The 20,711-nt window shown below is 41.5% G+C and overlaps 2 protein-coding genes across 2 annotated transcripts in view; one reads left to right on the top strand and one right to left on the bottom strand.

Annotated features, from left to right (window-relative positions):
• The window catches only part of CCDC7 (coiled-coil domain containing 7), an 85,182-nt gene that overhangs the window by 46,893 nt on the left and 17,578 nt on the right, over positions 1–20,711 (bottom strand). Inside the window, exons 4-6 of the mRNA XM_062211463.1 lie at positions 10,587–10,670; positions 5,914–5,934; positions 4,897–4,929 (exon numbers count right to left, since the gene is read on the bottom strand). Coding sequence (XP_062067447.1) covers positions 4,897–4,929; positions 5,914–5,934; positions 10,587–10,670 — 138 coding nt within the window. The remainder of the gene's footprint in view (positions 1–4,896; positions 4,930–5,913; positions 5,935–10,586; positions 10,671–20,711) is intronic.
• Positions 15,223–15,955, top strand: LOC133773847 (non-histone chromosomal protein HMG-17-like). The gene is made up of 2 exons (XM_062211401.1): positions 15,223–15,552; positions 15,890–15,955. The coding sequence occupies exons 1-2, from the start codon at positions 15,223–15,225 to the stop codon at positions 15,953–15,955; spliced, it is 396 nt and encodes a 131-aa protein (XP_062067385.1).

Raw genomic sequence — 20,711 nt, 5'->3', positions numbered from 1 at the left:
TTGAAGCAGCTGGCTTCATCCTGGCCCAGCCCTGGCCGTTGTTGCCATCTGGGAAGTAAACCAGCAGATGGAAGAATCATTCTCATTCTCTCTCTCTCTCTGTGTGTGTGTGTGTGTGTCTTCTCTATATATATAACTCTGACTTTCAAACAAATAAAGATAAATCTTTTGGGGTCAGCGCTGTGCATAGTGGGTAAAGCCACCACCTGCAGAGCCCGCTTCCCATGTGGGCGCCAGTTCAAGTCCCAGCTGCTCCACTTCCAATCCAGCTCTCTGCTATGGCCTGGGAAAGCAGTAGAAGATGGCCCAAGTCCTTGGGCTCCTGCTCCTGCACCTGCATGGAAGATCTGGAAGAAGCTCCTGGCTCCTGGCTTCGGATCGGTGCATCTCTGGTCACTGCAGCCATCTGGGGAGTGAACCAGTGGATGGAAGACCTCTCTCTCTGCCTCTCCTTCTCTCTGTGTGTAACTCTGACTTTCAAGTAAATAAATAAACCTTTAAAAATAAAAAAAGTTTAAAAAAAGAAAAATCTTTTTTTAAAAGTTCAGCATGAATATGAATGTCAAAAAAAAAAAAAAAAACCCCACAGGGAAAGAAACCTAGAACTAGTCAATACGTGGAGACATAACTAAGCAGAATAGTCACTGAAGTCAGGAAGTTTTGACAGGAGAATAGCAGAGATCTGTCCACATGGACATTTCCAATCCTTATGACGGGAGGGAAAGCCAGGGGGCAAGAAGTCAAGGCATAGCCCTAGCACCTAGCAAAGAGGAATTCTAGAACTGCACAGGTAGAACAGACGTCATTTTAATAATGACTACCTGGAATGGGATTAAGATACAATAGCAGGAAGTAAATTCTGGTAATGTACTGGAAATCTGAGATTGGGTATAGGGAAGATACGCAAAATAAATGTAGAAAAAGTACAAGGGAAACAAGAAACCTAAAGGAAGCTCTACAAACAAAGGCAAGATCCCAAAGATGTCATCAGTCATAAGTGTAGTGTACAATAGTGATGTACCCATCAGGAACACTTTCAACCCACTGTCTCTTGCCTCAAAAATCCTTGCTGCATTGCTTTGCTTGTAAGATCTCTTACTAGATAGCTGGCGTGGTGTTGCCTGTAGAGGCTCCTATGGTGACACTGGAGAAAGAAAATGCTTTTCTGCCTAGTCTTATCTGCTCTCTACTTCCTGCTAGGACAAGCACAGTGTATCCCCTAGTGCTCACCTCTGCCAAGTTTCAACAGTGCTTCCCCCATGGGTGGCTTCCTGCCAAGGTCCCTGCACATTCCCATGCCTAGCTTCCTCTAGACCTTGGCAAAATCCACCAGCACCTCCCTATGGAAAGCTTTCCAGTGAACCATCCTTATGGACAGCATCCCAGCAAAAGGTACAGCAATTCCCTGGAAGAGGTTTCTCCCCAACACCACAGTGGACAGCTTCCAGTGTACCACCCTCACGGGTAATGTCCAGTGAATTCAAGTGTCACCTGCTCAACATCCCGTGAGACTTCTCTGCCATCAGAAGGTCTGGAGCTTATCCCTGGATCGGAAGTAGGGGAGGGTTGGGGGTTGGGAGTATTTGTTTGTTCTCTGAATACTGTGTGCTTCTATACCAGGGACAGAGGATCTTCCCTATAGCTGCTACTCCTATGTTCTATAGAATTGTCACACTCACTTAATAGAAATTCCATTATAATTCTTCATAATGAACTTTTCCTAATCAAATTACTACATGGCTTTTGTCTCTTGATTAAACTCTAACACACTGTATTTACCAACGGAGGTTAAATTTGACCACAGTCCTTTCTAACAGAATAGTGGTGGCACAGAACTGAAGGAACATGGACTAGGCAGTGGGATTATCAGTTATAACACTTCAAATAGACCTCTGGGGCACAGTTTCCAGGAAAACCCTGAAAAGGACAGGCTCCAAGATCATCTTACATTTCTCTGGCGCAGCTCACCATACACTCCAATGACTTCAACAAGTGTGTCTTTTAATGTAATGTAAGTTGCCTTAATTAGTGATTTTTAAAATAAAGCAATTTGTGGCGCTAGCACTGTCGCACAGCAGGTTAAGCTACCACCTGTGAAAGCCACCTGGTTCAAGTCCCTGCTGGCCTACTTCTGATTCCGTTCCCTAAAAATTCACTTGGGAAAGCAGCAGAAGATGTTCCAAGTGTTTGGGCTCCTGTCAGCCACGTGAGAGTCCAGAATGGAGTGCCAAGCTTCTGGCTTAGGCATGGCCCAGCCCTCGCTGTTGGAGCCATTTAGGGAGTGAACCAGCAGATGAATGATCGATCTCTTTTTCTTTCTTTCTCCCCCCATCTCTTTCCTTCTCTATAACACTGCCTTTCAAATAAATAAATAAATCTTTTAAAAAACAAGATGAAGCAATTAGGTTAATGACAAGGTCTAGAATGTGACTAGAAGTGGAAGCCAAGGATAAGGAGAGACACTCGGTATTTAGAACTGAGAGAGTTGATGAACTGAGAGGCTGAGGTTTTATGGGTCATGTGCACCGACAGGGTTGATGTAAGAAGAAGAGAACCAAGGGGCTGGTGCTGTGGCACAGTGGGTAAAGCCACCACCTGCAACACTGGCATCCCATATGAGTACTGGTTCGAATCCTGGATACTCCACTTCCACTCCAACTCCCTGCTAATTCTCCTAATAAAGCAGCAGAGGACAGCCCAAATGCTTGGGTCCCTGCCACCCACACAGGAGACTTCAGATGAAGTTCCAGGCTCCTGGGTTTGGCTGGGCCTACCCCCAGCCAATGTGACCATCTAAGGAATGGGAAATATCTCTTTCTCTGTCTCTCTGTCTCTAACTCTGCCTTTTAAATGAATGAATGAATAAGAAGAAGAAGAAAAGAAGAAGCGGAAGAAGAGGAAGATGACAAGGACAGCAAGACAAATCCATGAATAAAACAATAAAAGAAGAAAGGTTGACAGATAAAAATAGGTAAAAGAGGCCGGCGCCGCGGCTCACTAGGCTAATCCTCCGCCTTGCGGCGCCGGCACACCGGGTTCTAGTCCCGGTCGGGGCACTGATCCTGTCCCGGTTGCCCCTCTTCCAGGCCAGCTCTCTGCTGTGGCCAGGGGGTGCAGTGGAGGATGGCCCAAGTTCTTGGGCCCTGCACCCCATGGGAGACCAGGAGAAGCACCTGGCTCCTGCCAGCGGATCAGCGTGGTGCGCCGGCCGCAGCGCGTTACCATGGCGGCCATTGGAGGGTGAACCAACGGCAAAAGGAAGACCTTTCTCTCTGTCTCTCTCACTGTCCACTCTGCCTGTCAAAAATAAAAAAAAAAAAAGGTAAAAGATAAGCTGAATTCCCCAAGTTGCAAAGAAGAAATTTTATAAGAGGGTAGCAGGATGATGGGCTTCACCCCCACAGTACTTCTCTGGAAAGATTGTGATCACTGTACCACCAACAAACAACCACCACTAACAACTTTCCAATATCAGCCATATCTACCCCAAAGCAAAGAGTGTACAAGAGTTGTCAACTCTGAGGCCAGAGGTAAGAGAAGGTGTGAAGAGACAGTTACAGTCTCCACCTTTATCCCTTAGTTTTTAATCCAAAATAAATAAGCCTTTTTTCTTTAAAGGACCTGAGCTTCAAGAGTATTTAATTACAGTGAACCATAAGCATGGCCAAGGGAGAATCAGAGTAATTTTCTAAATCACTAAAGCTACCACAGAAACCACTGTGTTATATTAACAGCCTATATAAAGATTTTTCAAAAATAAAATTAAAAACACCTAAGGACAGAGACCAGTAGTTCTCAAAGTGGCAGTAAAGTATCTGAAACTTAAAAGTGAAAAAGATCATCATTAAAATAAATAATTGGGACTGGTGCTGTGGTGTAGCAGGTAAAGCTGACATCTGCAATGCCGGTATCCCATATGGGCGCTGGTTTGAGACCCAGCTGCTCCACTTCTGATCCAACTCTCTGCTATGGCCTGGGCAAGCAGTAGAAAATGGCCCAAGTTCTTGGGCCCCTGCACCCACATGATAGACCCAGAAGAAGCTCCTGGCTTCTGGCTTTGGATTGGCCCTGCTCCAGCCATTGTGGCCATTTGGGGAGTGAACCAGCGGATAGAAGATACCTTCCTTTCTCTCTCTCTCTCTCTCTCTCTCTCTCTCTCTCTCTGCCTCTGCCTCTCTGTAACTCTGCCTTTCAAATAAATAAATAAATAAATAAATAAAATTTTTAAAAAATAAACAAAATAAGTGATTATGGGCCACCACTGTGACACAGCAAGTTAGGCCCACTTGTAACACCAAGTCCTAGTTGCTCTACTTCCAATCCAGTTCACAGCTAGTGTGTGTGGGAAGGCAGCTGAAGATAGCCCTAGTGCTTGGGCCTCTACCACCTTCTGGGAGATCCAGATGGAGTTGCAGGCTTCTGATTCAGCCTGGCCCAGCCCTGACTATTGCAGTCAATTAGGGAGTGAATCAGCAGATAGAAGATTTTTTTTTATCTCTGTCTTGTCCTCTCTGTCATTCTGCCTCAAAAAAGAATTATTAGTTTAGAGAAAATCAATACATAATTTTATGTCTGTGTATATACTACACATGATTTTATAAATACAGGAGAAATTTTAACATTGATAGATTCTCTCTTGTCATTTATTTGGGTAAATTACAAAAAGAAAAATAATTTAATTTCTACTATTTGATTTTAGGAGGAAGAATCTTCAGTAAAACTTGAAGTGTACCAAATATATGCAGGAATATAGTGTATAAATCATTGAGAAACATTTTATTCTAGTCATTTATTCCTTTTCTACCTTAATCAAAAGATTACAACCGACAGTTATTTAAAATTAGTTTCAAATGATCAAATATCATTTAATTAACAACTAGGAAACATTATTCTTACCTCCTCCATCTGATTGACCTGTTGCTGGAACCACTTTAAAAAAAGAAAGAAAACTATTACTAGTTGATGGCATGTTTATTTCAGCAGTGAAATCAATGTGCACAAGTATGTGTGTCTGTGACTGTAGCTCTTCTACCAGTCCTTATTCAAACATCACTTAGAGCTCAGAATGGGGCTATGAAAAATACAGCTGAACTAAAAGTTTTAAATATATATAGCAGTAACTTTGGGAGTTGTTTAACTTCCTCAAAACATAGACACCTGAGCCGGGCATATTGCCTAGCAGTTAAAATGCCCACAACTTGTATCAGAGTGCCCAAGTTCAATTCGTAGCTCCAGCTCCTGACTCCAGCTTCCTGCTAGCACAGACCCTGCAATGCAAGTGTGATGGGACTAGTAATTGAGTTCCTGCCACCTACATGGTAGACCTGTACTGAGTTCCCACCTCCCAACTTCAGCCAGCCCAGCCCCAGTTACCGTGGATATTTGAGGAGTAAACCACTGGATGGGAGTGTTCTCTCCCTTCTTCCCTATCTTCCTCTCTCCCTCACACCTTCCCTCTAAGATTTTTTTAAAATCTTAGAAACCTTGGGGCTGGTGTTGTGGCATAGTGGGTTGGGCCATTGCCTGTGATGCCAGCATCGCATATTGGAGTCAGTTTGAGTCCTAGCTGCTCCATTTCCTATCCAGGTCCCTGCTGCTGTGCCTGGGAAAGCAGTGGAGGATGGCCCAAGTCCTTGGGATCCTGCAATCATGTGGGAGACTCAGATGGAGCTCCTGGCTCCTGGCTTCAGCCTGACCTAGCCCCAGCCACTGAGGCCATTTGTGGAGTGAACCTGTGAATGAAAGATCTCTGTCTCTCTGTGTCTGTCTATCTCTAGCTCTCCTTTTCTCTCTGTAACACTAACTTTCAACTAAATAAAGTAAATCTTTTTAAAAACCTTAGAAAACAGCTTCATTAACATGCATTTCTTTATTAAGTTTTAGTATACTTGAGCTGCAATACATTAAACATACCTTAAAAAGTGTGTCCAAAACCTGAAAAATAAAGTTTTAATACATTTAAAAACAAAATCTTCACAATACACTGTATAATTTTTAGTTCAAGTCTTTTACCATGTTTAATCACAAAATGTAGTAATTGTTCAAGTACAACCTTATAAATGTATAAATTAAATAGTAATATTTTTATATTTAAAGATGGTGTTTTTATGTCTAGTCCATCTAGGCAACTTACTTCTAGGATAAAAAATAAATTTTCATCCTTACAGATTTGAATTAGGAGGCCCTGAAATAATTCATATAAATTATTTCATATTTTCTTAATACAGGAAAAGAATAAAATAGAATTTCTTCTCAGAAGAGCACTATTTTTCTTTTCATACAGCAGCAAGTACAATAATGAAAAGCGCTACCTTCCCAACAGTATCTCTTCAGTGCAACTTTGTTCTTGCTAAGGAACTTATAAAAATCAAGATATAAAACATTATACTGCCACTTGATACTTTAAATGGAAAATGTAAATAATTGGTTTGGGAGATTGTAAGAAACTGAATATACAAAACCCAACTATACAGTCCAAAATCTACATTTACACTTAAGGTTAAAATAGTTACATTTACTACAAAAAAAACAAAACAAAATACCACATTACACTTGGGTAAAAGTTTGAATTACATTATTAAAGAGGGGGAATTATAACACAACAAATATCAAATTGCTCTAAGGTTCCTTTCTGCAATATTAATACATTAGTGGTTCAGAGTGTGGCTCCACAGCCAACAGCATCAGCACCACCAATAAACATTCTTAGCTATAATGGAAATTGTTGCATCCATGGAATCAGAAACTCCGGGAGTGGGTCCAGCAATCACCTAGTCTTTCTTACAGGTTATTGCTTTGCACGCTGAAGTTTGAGAATCACTAATTATAATAATAAGAAAGCCTAGATTTAAGCAAAAAATATGGTTTCTGTCTAGAAAATATACCAAATCAAATGGGAATCCACATCTGAACCTATATAATGGTTTAGTAAGAAATTCCACTAAACTACATTATCTACAAGTGACATAATTCTTTCCACTGTGAAATGAGATTCCAAGGTTCTCAGAACCACCCATCCTGCCTTGGAACCTGAAGAGAAATGCTACCATGTCAATTCAACCATTCTTTGTAGCTAGAGTTCTATAATTACTTAAAATCACTAAAACCTAGGAGAACAATGTCCTTCTCAACTATGTTATTTGCTACATTCTGTAATTTGAAAATAATGTGCCCAGGCATAAGTTTTTTTTTTTTTTTTTTTTTTTTTTTTTTACTTGAAAGGTAGAGTTATAGACAGTGAGAGAGAGACACAGAGAGAAAGGTCTTCCTTCCGTTGGGTCACCCCCCAAACGGCTGTTACGGCCGGCGCTGCGCCAATCCAAAGCCAGGTTTCCCATGCAGATGCAGGGGCCCAAGCACTTGGGCCATTCTCCACTGCCCTTCCAGGCCACAGCAGAGAGCTGGACTGGAAAAGGAGCAACCGGGACAAGAATCCGATGCCCACATGGGATGCCGACGCTGCAGGCGGAGTATTAATCAAGTGAGCCAAGGAGCCAGCCCCTAGGCATAAGGTTTTGTTTTGGCATTGATGCTTGATGTTCTGAACTTTTTGGATCTATGTGTGCGCAATGTTTTCTTCTCTTTCTGGTATTTTTATTATACATAGGTTGTACTATTTATACTTGTCTCACAGTTCTTGGGTATTCTGTCCTGATTTAATTTGTGTTTGTCATTTTTTCTTTGTTTTTTCACTTTGGAGATTTCTGTTACAATATCCTCAAGCTCAAAGATGTGTTCCTTAGTCATGTCCAATCTAATAAGTCCATCAAAAGCATTCTTCATTTCTGTTTCAGTGTTTTTTACTTCTTCTTCTTTTTTTTTTTTTTTTGGTTCTTTCTTAAAATCTCATCTGCTTACATTGCTCATCTCCTTCTGTATTCGTTAGAACCCTTGGCTGTTAATCAGAGTTGGTTTAAATTCCTGGTAAGGGCCGGCACCATGGCTCACTAGGCTAATCCTCCGCCTGCGGCGCCGGCACACTGGGTTCTAATCCCGGTTGGGGCACTGGATTCTGTCCCGGTTGCCCACTTCCTGTCCAGCTCTCTGCTGTGGCCCGGGAATGCAGTGGAGAATGGCCCAGATCTTTGGGCCCTGCACCTGCATAGGAGACCAGGAGGAAGCACCTGGATCCGGGCTTCGGATTGGTGCAGCACGCTGGCCACAACGCTCTGGCCGTAGCGGCCACTTGGAGGGTGAACCAATGGAAAAGGAAGACCTTTCTCTCTGTCTGTCTGTCTCTCTCTCTCTCTCACTGTCTAACTCTGCCCGTCAAAAAATTTTTTTTAAAAAATCTTATCTAAAAGAAAAAAAAATTCCTGGTAAGACAATTCAAATGACCCTGCTATATGTGAATGTGGTGCTCATGCTTCTTCTGTTCTTTAAACTATATTTTTTGTCTTTTGATATATTTCAGATATTTTTCTTTTTTTGAAAATAAGATCTCAAAGTTAGTCTTTTTTTAAAAAAGATGTATTTTATTTGAAAGGCAGAGCGAAAGAGAGAAGGCAATCTTCCATTTACCGGTTCACTACTGAAATGGCTGTAACAGCCAGGGCTGGGCCAGGCTGCAGCCAAGAGCCAGAAACTCCATTCGGGTCCCCAAGCATTTGGGCCATCCTCTGCTGCTTTCCCAGGCACATTAGCAGGGAGCTGGGCCAGAAGCAGAACAGCTGGGACTCAAACCATCACTCCACTATGGAATTCTGGAGTTGCAAGCAGCAGCTTAACCTGCTGTGTCACAAAGCCACCTCCTTAATATATTTTTGTTGATAGAGCTATTGCTGTTTTTTCTTAAAACGGATCTGTTTTAAAATTAGGATATTTTTAAGGTGAGCAATTATTTTATTTCCATGGTCTGACAGCATCGACTTTGTTATACAAAAACCTGTGGATTTTGCCCAACAAGAGGGAGAGATGAAATAAAATATCATGAGTGCAATTCCTGTGTCCTAACCCTTACTCTACATACTGCTAAAATGAAAATAAATCAGTAAAATCCCATGGACTACTAAAAGTCACCCCTCCGAACTTTTCTAACGGGCAGCTATAGTGGGTGGAAACCAAAGGAGGGAAGCAGCTGGCCACCACCTGGCAATGCTGTGTGTGTGAGCTGGAAGGGCCAGCAGCAAGGGAAGGGGAATCCGGGGTGAGTGGTAGGTGGAAATCATCTGCCTTCCCTCACTTCCACTTCTTCCGTACCTAAGGCATTTCTATCCCAATACATGGGAAGCACTGGAGGAAATGCCACAGGCCCTTCCCATGAGTGACACCATTCTGGTTTGTTCTGGTCTATGGGAGGCCTACCACAGGAACTCAGTCCTCAACAATGGCCTGCCATAAATTTTCTTTAGCAACAAACTAAGATCCAGCAATCTTATAAAAGCCTACAAAATACTGGAACTAAAGAGCAGTGCTACACATACAAAGAACACATATTACCACATTTCATATAATAAGATAAATTATCAAAACATCTATAATCTTTAAAATTGTTAAATAAATGCCACTGAAATGATACCCAAGGATGCTTCAAAAAGTTCACTGAAAAACAGACTTTAAAAAGTTTATTTGGGGCCAGTGCTGTTGAGTAGGGGGTAGAGCTGCCGCCTGCAGTGCCGGCATCCAATATGGGCACTAGTTCGAGTCCTGGCCACTCCACTTCCAATCCAGTTCTCTGCTATGGCCTGGGCAAGCAGTAGAAGATGGCCCAAGTCCCTGGGCCTCTGCACCGGTGTGGGAGACCCAGAAGAAACTCCTGGCTCCTGGCTTTGGATCAGCACAGTTCCAGCCATTGCAGCCAATTGGGGAGTGAACCAGTGGATGGAAGGCCTCTCTCTCTGCCTCTCCTTTTCTCTGTGTGTAACTCTGCCTTTCAAGTAAATAAATAAATCTTAAAAAAAAAGTTTATTTAGGGGGCCAGTGTTGTGGTGTAGTAGGTAAAGCTGCCACCTACAGTGCCGGCATCCCATGTGGGCTCCAGTTGGAGTCCCCACTGCTCTACTTCTGATCCAGCTCTCTGCTGAGGCGCTTGGGGCAGAAGAGAATGGTCCAAGTACTTGGGACCCTGTACCCATGTTGGGGGCCTGGAAGAAGCTCCTGCCTCCTGTCTTCAGATAGGCCCAGCTCCGGCCATTGCAGCCATTTGGGGAGTGAACCAGTGGATGGAGGGCCTCTTTCTCTTTCTCTCTGTAACTCTGCCTTTCAAATAAATCTTTTTTTTTAAAAAAAGTTTATTTTGGTCCAAAAGAATTTTTTAAATTCATGTAAGATTTTTGCGTAATAAAATTTTCCATGAACATTTTGAGGACCTTTCTATTATTTTTATCATATAAGCCCATTTTTAAAGTCTACAACAAAATATAAATATGAAATTTGAAATTACAAATGACCTAATTAATGTGTAATCAAAGGGAAATACACAGATTTGAATGCCTATGTTAATAAAGTGAATGCTTTCCACTGCCCTTTATAACTCCTTATGGCAATGAACCTAAGGCTAACGTTGCTGACAGGATATCACATTCAAATTTTAACAACCAATACATGTTCCAATATTTTGCACTTGGCAGTTTGCACAGAATACGTACATTATGCTCTTCTTTAACTGCATCTTCTAGCTGAGTAGCCAAGTGCGAACAGCGCTGCAGGAACAAATTCATATCATTCCCAACCTTTCAAAAAGAGTAACAAAACGAAGCTGTTTTTATTTCAGAATCCATATTGTGCTGGCCTATCTTACCATATTTAACTATTTTGGAGATATTTTAATTTTCACATACTATAGATCTCCACAAACATATAGGACAGGAAACTATGCTTCAAATGCTGTACTAACAAACTCTCCCAGAAAGAAAAAGAGGAAGAAAGTACATTCTAGAGAGTAATCTGTTCATTATGTATACCCAACTATGGCTCTCTTTTTATTCTCCTCTACACAGTTGCAGAAAATCGAGGTCTCCAGCATTATAGTCTTTATGGGTGGTCCAGAAAGGGTAGCTAGTGTGTATACCTTATGAACATCTCTTTCTATTAGATGAATATGAACTATGACTTGTGACTATAAGTATACGTGCCAAGAGCTGGAGTCTTTCCCTCTCAACTAATAAGCAAATAGAAACTTGGAGGAAAAAATATATCCAAATTAAAATGACACAATGAATAAATCTCTTCTAATAGAACAGTAATTTCTAAATCAAATAATTGACCTATGAAAAATAAATCTCAGGTGCTTGTCTAGAGTTAGTTAGTGCTCCTCCATGAAGAATATATTCCCTGAACATTATATTTTAAACATACTTATAAGTACCCCAAATTTTGTCATGGGAAAACTCTATAAGCATATGGGAAGAGAGGTTAAAAGCTTACATATCTTCGGAGCTGGCACTGTGGCACAGTCAGTTAAAGCTCTGGCCTACAGTGCTGACATTCCATACGGGCTCCAGTTAGAGTCTCAGCCACTCCACTTCCAATCCAGCTCCCTGCTAATGTGCCTGGGAAAGCAGTAGAGAATAGTTCAAGTCCTTGGGCCCCTACACCCACGTGGGAGATCCGGAAGAAGCTCCTGGCTTCAGATTGGCTCAGCTCTGGTTGTTGGGGTCATTTGGGGATTAAAACAACGAATGGAAGCTCTCTCTCTCTTCTCTCCCGTCTCTCTCTTCTGCGTGCACGTTCTCTCTCGCCCCCTGTAACTCTTTCAGCTAAATAAAACAAATATTTTCTAAAAAATCTTCAAAGAGATTGGGAAAATCAATGGGCAAGAGTTACAAGTTGGGGCTGGCGCTGTGGCGCAGCGGGTTAATGCCCTGGCCTGAAGCACTGGCATCCCATATGGGCACCGGTTCTAGTCCTGGCTGCTCCTCTCCTGATCCAGCTCTCTGCTGTGGCCTGGGATAGCAGTGGAAGATGGGCCCCTGCACCCACGTGGGAGACCTGGAGGAAGCTCCTGGCTCCTGCTTCAGATTGGCGCAGCTTCGGCCATTGCAGCCATCTGGGGAGTGAACTAGTGGATGGAAGACCTCTCTCTCCATCTCTACCTCTCTCTGTAACTCTTTCAAATAAATAAAAATAAATCTTTAAAAAAAAAAGAGTTACAAATCACATATACACAGCAAGTCCACTAGCACACTTGGGGATATTCTTGACCCACATTCAGGTGCCACAGATAATAAAGAAGATGGAGATTGGTTTGACCAAACATGATCAACAAAGTAGGACAGGGATACGCTAATAACAATGGACCATGGAATTTAAGCTGTGTAATAGGGATTTAGAGAGGATCTGGGACAATAAAATGGCAGTGGAATCAATGGATTGCAGGCAGTGAACTCAAAGGTTTTTTTTTTTTTTCCCCAGTCAGAATTATTCATCAGATTTGAATGGGAAAGATAGGGAGTAGTGGTTAGAGATTGGGATGACTGCAATTCAAATTATGGAATAGTAATCGGTAATGACGAGGACTAGAAAATGTCATCTTGGCATTCAGTGATACAGAGGGAACCGAAGGTAAGATCAATGGAGGAAAGAAATTCAGTTAACTGAAATGCTAAGTATGTGAATGCCTCTTCCACATGGGTATTGAAACCATCAAGAATTACAGCAATGGTAGTGTTGTGAGACAAGCAGAATATATTACAACAGAGACTAATAGTTGTCTACTGTATATTGATTCATCTTTTCTCCCTCCCAAGAAGAACTGAGGTTTTTTTTTTGGAAATAGCAATATACATAGCTAATAACTATATTAAGTTTCCCAGCCCTGTTTACTGTTAAGGGTTGTCACATATCTCTCATGTATCTCAACTAAGCCAATGAGACTCAAAGAAATTTTGGAATAAAACTACTAGAAAGACTTTTAGAAGGGGTTTAAAAATGCCACTCAAGATGAAGACATAAAAAGACATTAAAGTGTTCACATCACAAAAGAAAAAATATAAAATAATTCGTATGCTTAAGAATTCTGAAAAGGAGCAAACACAAGGTAGATGTGTAAATTGAAGTCCACAGAATAGAAGCTTTATAAATGAAAGCAAACCAAAGCCATATCCACATAAAGGGGACATGATGGAAGGAGGAAGGCACTTGAATTGAGAAGTCTAAAAGCAGACCTGTCACTAACAAACAAAATTTGAAGGGATGAAGAAAACTCACCTGACCCTTTTGATATCCAATTAGCCTTGGCAGACGGATTGAGATGAGGAAGAGTTTCCAAACAAAAATTTTTCTACTACCAAACAACTCCATTCTTAATTTTCCCAACATCATGGCAGAAAATATTATCTGCATAATCATTATAAATAGCTAAAATTAAAAACACTGACAGTAGGGGCTGGCACTGTGGAATAGCGGGTAAAGCCGCTGTCTACAGCACTGGTAGCCCACATGGTCATGGGTTCAAGTCTTAGCTATTCTACTTCCCATCCAGCTCTCTGCTATGGCCTGGGAAAGCAGTGGAAGATGGCCCACGTGCTGGACCCCTGCACCCTCTTGGGGAACGAGGGCACTTCTGTGTGGAATGTGGGCATCCTAAAGGATAACTTACTCTTAGACTAAATGCTTGCCTCAATCTTGTCAGTATTTAAGCTGGCAGGAGTTTGGAATTCAATTTTAAACGTCTTGATTCACATTTTGGTTTGGTTCTGACAGTGTTTTAGAAGCACTGTGCCACAGAACCATGCAGGATGACATTACTTGGCCCCTTCTTTATTATAGTTGTATAAACACTAATTACCATAATTACAAAAAAATGAAACATTTCCATTATCCCAGAAAGCTCCACTTAAGCACCCTTTGTAGTAAATTTTCTCTTCACACACTACTCCAGGCACCTACTGCTCTTTCAGTATAGTTTTTGCCTCTCATAGAATTTCATATAAATGGAATCATACAGTATGTGACTCTTTTTTTTTTTTTTGACAGGCAGAGTGGACAGTAGAGGGAGACAGAGAGAAAGGTCTTCCTTTTTACCGTTGGTTCACCCTCCAATGGCCGCCGCGGTAGGCGTGCTGCGGCGGGCGCACTGCGCCGTTCCGATGGCAGCAGCCAGGTGCTTCTCCTGGTCTCCCATGGGGTGCAGGGCCCAAGCACTTGGGCCATCCTCCACTGCACTCCCTGGCCACAGCAGAGAGCTGGCCTGGAAGAGGGGCAACCGGGACAGGATCGGTGCCCCGACCGGGGCTAGAACCCGGTGTGCCAGCGCCGCAAGGCGGAGGATTAGCCTGTTAAGCCACGGCGCCGGCCAGTATGTGACTCTTATGTATTGAACTTTTAACCCCCTTATTGTCATCAAGTTTCTGAGAGTTATTCATGTTGTCCTGTGTATGAGTAGCTTCTTAATTCTACTGGGAAGAGTATTCCATTGTGTGCTGTGCTTACTTATTCATCAGCTAATAAACACTTGGATCCAGTGGCTATTCGGGCTGTCATGAATGAAGCTTCTATTAAGATATGATCCAAAATCAAAAGAAAAAATTAGTCTGGAGAAATAATCACACTTATGGCACAGATACTGGAATTAGCAGACAAGGAATTTTTAAAAATTTGCTACTGGCAGGGCCAGTGCTGTGTGGCACAGCACCAGATCGAGTCCCAGCTGCTCCACTTCCAATCTAGCTCCCTGCTGATGTGCCTGGGAAAGTAGCAGAAGATGGCCCAAGTACTTGGGCCCCTGCACTGACATGGGAGACCCGGAAGAAGCTCCTGGCTCCTGGCTTTGGATGGGTCCAGCTCTAGCCAATGTGGCCATAAAGAGAGTGAACTGGCTGGCGCCGTGGCTTAACAGGCTAATCCTCCGCCTTGCGGCGCTGGCACACCGGGTTCTAGTCCCGGTTGGGGCGCCGGATTCTATCCCGGTTGCCCCTCTTCCAGGCCAGCTCTCTGCTATGGCCAGGGAAGGCAGTGGAGGATGGCCCAAGTGCTTGGGCCCTGCACCCGCATGGGAGACCAGGAGAAGCACCTGGCTCCTGCCTTCGGATCAGCGAGATGCGCCAGCCGCAGCGACCATTGGAGGGTGAACCAACGGCAAAAAGGAAGACCTTTCTCTCTGTCTCTCTCTCTCACTATCCACTCTGCCTGTAAAAAAAAAAAAAAAAAAAAAAAAAAAAGAGTGAACCAGCACATGGAAAAATCACTCTCTCTCTCTCTCTCTCTCCTTCCTTAACTCTGCCTTTCAAATAAATAAATCTTTTAGAAAATGTTTTGCAGCAGTGTGAAGAAGAAGGGGCAAAAATGACCCCTGGACCGACCAAGCCCATGCGCCGCTGCATGGCCCCCTGTGTCCAGTGCCTACCTCCCGTGGCTGCTGCCGCCACCGTGCCCAAGAGAAAGGCTGAAGAGGATGCTAAAGGAGATAAGGCCACAGTGAAGAACGAAAAACCAGCTCCTCCAAAGCCAGAACCCAAGCCTAAAAAGGCCCCTGCAAAAAATGGAGAGAAGGTACCCAAAGGGGAAAAGGGGAAAGCTGATGCTGGCAAGGAGGGGGATAACCCTACAGAAGACGGAGATGCCAAAACAGACCAGGCCCAGAAAGCTGAAGGTGCTGGAGAAGCCAAGGGAAGGGTGTGCGTTTTTGTTAACTGTGTACTTTTGGTGACTGTACAGTTTGAAATACTATTTTTATCAAGTTTTATAAAAAAGCAGAATTTTGTTTTACTTTTTTTTAAGCTATGTTGTTAGCACACAGAACACTTCATTGTTGTTTTGCGGGAGGGGGCAGAGGTCACTAACAGAAGGTCTCCGAAGCTGGATTGATGGGGAAAACACTGTCCCCTGTAGTTTTGAGAGACTTCCTCTCGGCTCCCAGGAGGGATTCCCTGCCTTTGACACACAGCCACCGGGCACAGAACCTGTGGCATGGAAAAACTAAATTTGATTTTATGTCCCTGTCTGCCTTCAGCATAGACTTAACTCCCTCAAATCCAGAGACCTGTTGGGACCTGACCGCAATTTGGTAGCAGCATGACAGGCTATCTGGACTTCACAGTGACACCCCTGAGATGGGGCACCCGAAAAGAACAACGGTTTCTTTTCTAGATCGTGGATCTTCAGATTGACCATTCTGCCATTTTTATTTCGTTTCCTGGAAGTCAGGGTTGGCTTATGAAAAGTTGTTAAACATGCTAAACGTGGAATGTCAGCCCTCACTCTAAACCTCCCCTTTCCAGAGCATCACATGGGGACTTCACTGGGTTTTATAGCGGCTTTCTGATTTTGGTCGTCCTTTGAAGAAGGGAGTTGAAAGTTGTTGTATACAGTTCACGATTGTCAGCCTATGTCCTGCCTGAAATACCATGATTGGTTATGAGAAGAATCTTTAATAAAGCTGCATACAGTTTGGCTTGGAAAAAAATGTATTACTGGCAAGACAAAAGAATTTTCAGGTAAAGAAAAAAATAGGTGAAGAGGTGGATAATAGCAAGAGTGATACAAAAACTTCTAAAAAGGAATCAAAAGATAATTGAAAGAAGGAGGTACCTTTCTCTGAAGGGAGGAGAGAACTTCCACTTTGACTATGACCCTGTCGGAATCAGATCGAAGTCGGCGAACCCTAAAGGCTTCCATAGCCTCGGCAACGCATGACTAGAGCCTAGGGAGATTACTGACGCCATAAACAAGAGTGTCAAATTGTTAAATCAACAACAGGAGTCTCTGTGTACTTACGTCTCATGTGGGATCTGTCCTTAATGTGTTGTCCAATGTGAAGTAATGCTATAACTAGTACTGAAACAGTATTTTTACACCTTGTGTTTCTGTGTGGGTGCAAACTGATGAAATCTTTACTTAGTATATACTGAATCGATCTTCTGTATATAAAGATAATTGAAAATGAAAAAAAAAAAACAACCTTGGTGTTAAATTGGAAATTGCATAGAAAATTAATCAATTCTTAAAAAAAATCATGTAGGATCTCTGTCCTTAATGTGTTGTACATTGTGATTTAATGCTATAACTAATACTCCAACAGTATTTTTCACTTGGTGTTGCTATGTGAGGACAAACTGTTGAAATCTTTAGTTAATATATACTAAACTGATCTTCTGTATATAAAGAGAATTGAAAATGAATCTTGATGTGAACAGAAGGGGAGAGGGAGCGGGAAAGGGGAGGGTTGCGGGTGGGAGGGAAGTTATGGGTGGGGGAAGCCATTGTAATCCATAAGCTGTACTTTGGAAATTTATATTCATTAAATAAAAGTTTTAAAAAAAGACAATTGAAGATATCCAAGTTATTACATTTAAAATCAAATATTCATCAGATAGAGCTTAACAGCAGATCAGACACTACAGAATGGATTAGTTTTCTTGAAGATAGGGTAATACATATTGTCTGAACTGAAGAACAGAAAGAAAACATAGAAACAAATGGAACAGAAGAGGAATTATTTCTTACTTGCTTATCAAATAGTAATATATATATATGTACATATATATACATATATATATATATAGTTAGGAGAGGAAATAGTAAAATATATGAAGAAATAATGAGTTTTCTCAAATTTACTGAAAACATCAATCCACAGACTCAGCTTGGTGGACACCAGACAGAACAAATACATAGAAAATCTCATTTGGACATAATTATGTTTTGAAAACTAAAGATAAAGAGAACATCTTTCCTTTTCTTTTTCCTTAAAGATTTATTTTATTTATTTGAAAGGAAGAGTTACAGAGAAAAGCAGAGATAGAGAGAGGTCTTCAATCTGCTGGTTCATTCCCCAAATGTCTGCAATGACCAGGGCTGGGCTGAGCTGAAGCCAGGAGCCAGGAGCTTCTTCCAGGTCTCCTACATGGGGTTGCAGGGGCCCAATGACTTGGGCCATCTTCCACTATTTTCCCAGGCCATTAGCAGGGAGCTGGACTGGAAGTGGAGCAGCCAGGACTGGAACTGATGCCCAAATGGGATGCAAGTGCTGCAGATGGAGGCTTAGTCTTCTACACCACAGCATGGGCCCCAAGAGAACATCTTAAGAGTAGCCAGATTACTATTCTCACCTTGGCCTTTATACTCCATTGTCTGTGTAAGTGATAATGGAATGATCCAAACCCTTCACCAACCAGGCAGTCAAACAAATGCTACTACAGGGATATACTCGGCTCCCCACCCAGGACATCATGACTTTAGACATCGTCCCATGCCAGCGGAGAGTAACTCGTTGCCCCATGTCAGCAGGAAGCAGCTCTAAAAGATAGATCATCATCCCTCCACCCCTCCTGGACTTCTGGGGCCAGTGTAAAAACAGAAGAAGGAAACTAGAATGAAACGAGAAGTCAGGTGACCAAATAGCCCAATCACAAGCATCAGCTCCACCCCCATCCTAACAGGATTTGCTGCTCCCACTTCCTTACCTCTGCAAAGCTATCTAAGACCTGTTCTCCCAGTACAGGCTGCTGTACTCTCATACAGGGGAGGCAGTCTCTCAGGTTTCTCCCACCTGACAATAAACCTTTTCCCTTACTCCGATGTTTGGTGTGTTCTGTGATGACCTTTCACCAAATGCTTAGGATCCCAGTGGAAAACCCAAATGAAATTCCTGACTCCTGGCTTTGGCCTGGCTTAGCACTGACTGTTGTAGCCATTTGGAGAATAAACCAACAAGTTGGTTTCTCTCTCTCTCTCTCTCTGTTGCTCTACCTTTTAAATAAATAAATATATTTTTTAAAAAAATCAGTTCCTGAATATATGAATGATTGTACCTCAGTTACCTATTAAATTGACAATACAATATTTTGAAAAAAGTAGCCAGAGAAAAATGGAAACAATGATATAACAACATACACAAAAGAAACAATAAATAGGAGTTAATGGAATTATACCACTATGATTCTCACATTAGAAATGAAATGTTACAATATTAACTCAAGATAAATTGTGATAAGTTTAACATATATATTGAATTTATTTTTTTCCTTTTTTAAAATCTTATTTAAGTTATACAAATTTCATGTATTTCATATATACAGATTTAGGAACACAGTGATACTTCCCACCCTACCATCCCTCCTGCCCACACTCCAACCCTCTTCCTCCTCTCTCTCCTATTCCCACTCTTAACTTTTACAAAGATCTATTTTCAGTTTACTTACTGGTCATAGTTAACCCTATACTGAATAAAGATTCAACAAATAGTATAAAGAAAAAAAACACTGTTCCTCAACAGAAGAGACAGGATTGTAACAGTCATCAAATCTCAAAATGTACATTTCACTCCATTACATTACATTTTAGGTACACTATTATTACCCCAGATCAGGGAAAATATATATTGAGTTTCTAGAGCAAGCATAAAAAAGATATACCTAAAAACCAAAAAGAAAGTAAACTGAAATAAATATATACATATATATACATATTATATTATATATATATAAACCCAAAATTAGAAAAGAAAGAACAAAAGAGCAAAGAACATATGGGACAAAAGGAAGGCAAATGGGAAGATAGTAGGCTTGATTTACATTAGTTCACTAACATTTTATTATAACCAATTATATCACATGAAGTTTAACTAAATGTAAATGAACTAAACATACCAATTAAAAGACAGATTGTCAGGCTGGATTAAAAAAGCAAGACTCAACTATACGCTCTTTCAAACAGACACATAGTAAATACATGTCAAAAATAGCTTTAAAGATATAACATGCAATGACTAAATACCAGAGAGCTGATATTAGACCAGGCACATTTCAGAACATGGCATTATATCAAAGATTTTTGAAAGTGTACTCTGGTTTTTGTCATGATAGATTAGCCCCATTCTTCTAGTCCTTGCTCCTACAACTAAGATACCTTAGATGTAACAGCAACAAACAGGGAGATTCTGAAAGGTGGAAAGAGAAAGGCAGGGACCTCAGTATTTGATGAGCACAAGTCAATGAGTTCCTGGAGTTCTTTCGTTTATCTGCAAATGCTGGATGAGGCACTGGATAAACCTGCAACCTGGACCGACCAGTAAGCACAGATGGAAGAAAAGCCCTAAGAAAAACCAAATGACTATGAAGAGGAATCTTTAGAATAACACAAAAGCTTTTTGACAACACCCATCCTGTTTGAGCCAAATATCAAGAAAAATTCTGTTACTATTCTATAGGTTAGAAGGACTAAAGAATAAGCTGGCAGTGAAAGTAGTCCTTCCCTTGCCCCCTCAGCAGAATTGAATGGAAAGCAAATTCCACTACCTACATGGCTTTAGAAAGTGGCACTCCAATTCCTTTGCCAAGATGATGTCAGTGGGGTGAAACAAGGAATTGCACTTTTACTCTTATCTGGAGTAGCTGTCAGAATGTGGCAAGGATATCTATCCTCACCACTATTATTCTTTATAATACTGGAACCCATGCTAACATGGCAAGCCAAGAAGATACAAAAGGTATTCATATTGGATACTAATAACAAATGTGAAAACTAAAAAAATTTAAAACATAATACCACTAACAATCACACCAAACAATAATGAAGCATCAATATATAAACCTAGTAGAATTAAAACTTACACTATGAGAAGCAATGACTTGATCAGCCCTTGTCCTGACTGTCGAAGAACAGCTTACTATTTTATTCTTTTTAGTATTTTCTTTTTCTACTTAATATCATTGGTCGAACTCTTTACTTAACACAGAATTATTCTTAGGTATTTAAATCCAATTGAAAATTGATCCCTGTTAAAAATAAAAGTGGTAATAAGAGAGGGAGGAGATGTACAGTTCAGCACATGT

Source organism: Lepus europaeus, chromosome 14, assembly GCF_033115175.1.
Source record: "Lepus europaeus isolate LE1 chromosome 14, mLepTim1.pri, whole genome shotgun sequence".
NCBI classification, from domain to species: domain Eukaryota; kingdom Metazoa; phylum Chordata; class Mammalia; order Lagomorpha; family Leporidae; genus Lepus; species Lepus europaeus.
The sequence above is the reverse complement of the archived record's forward strand: the minus strand, read 5'-3'. Positions and strand labels throughout refer to the sequence as shown.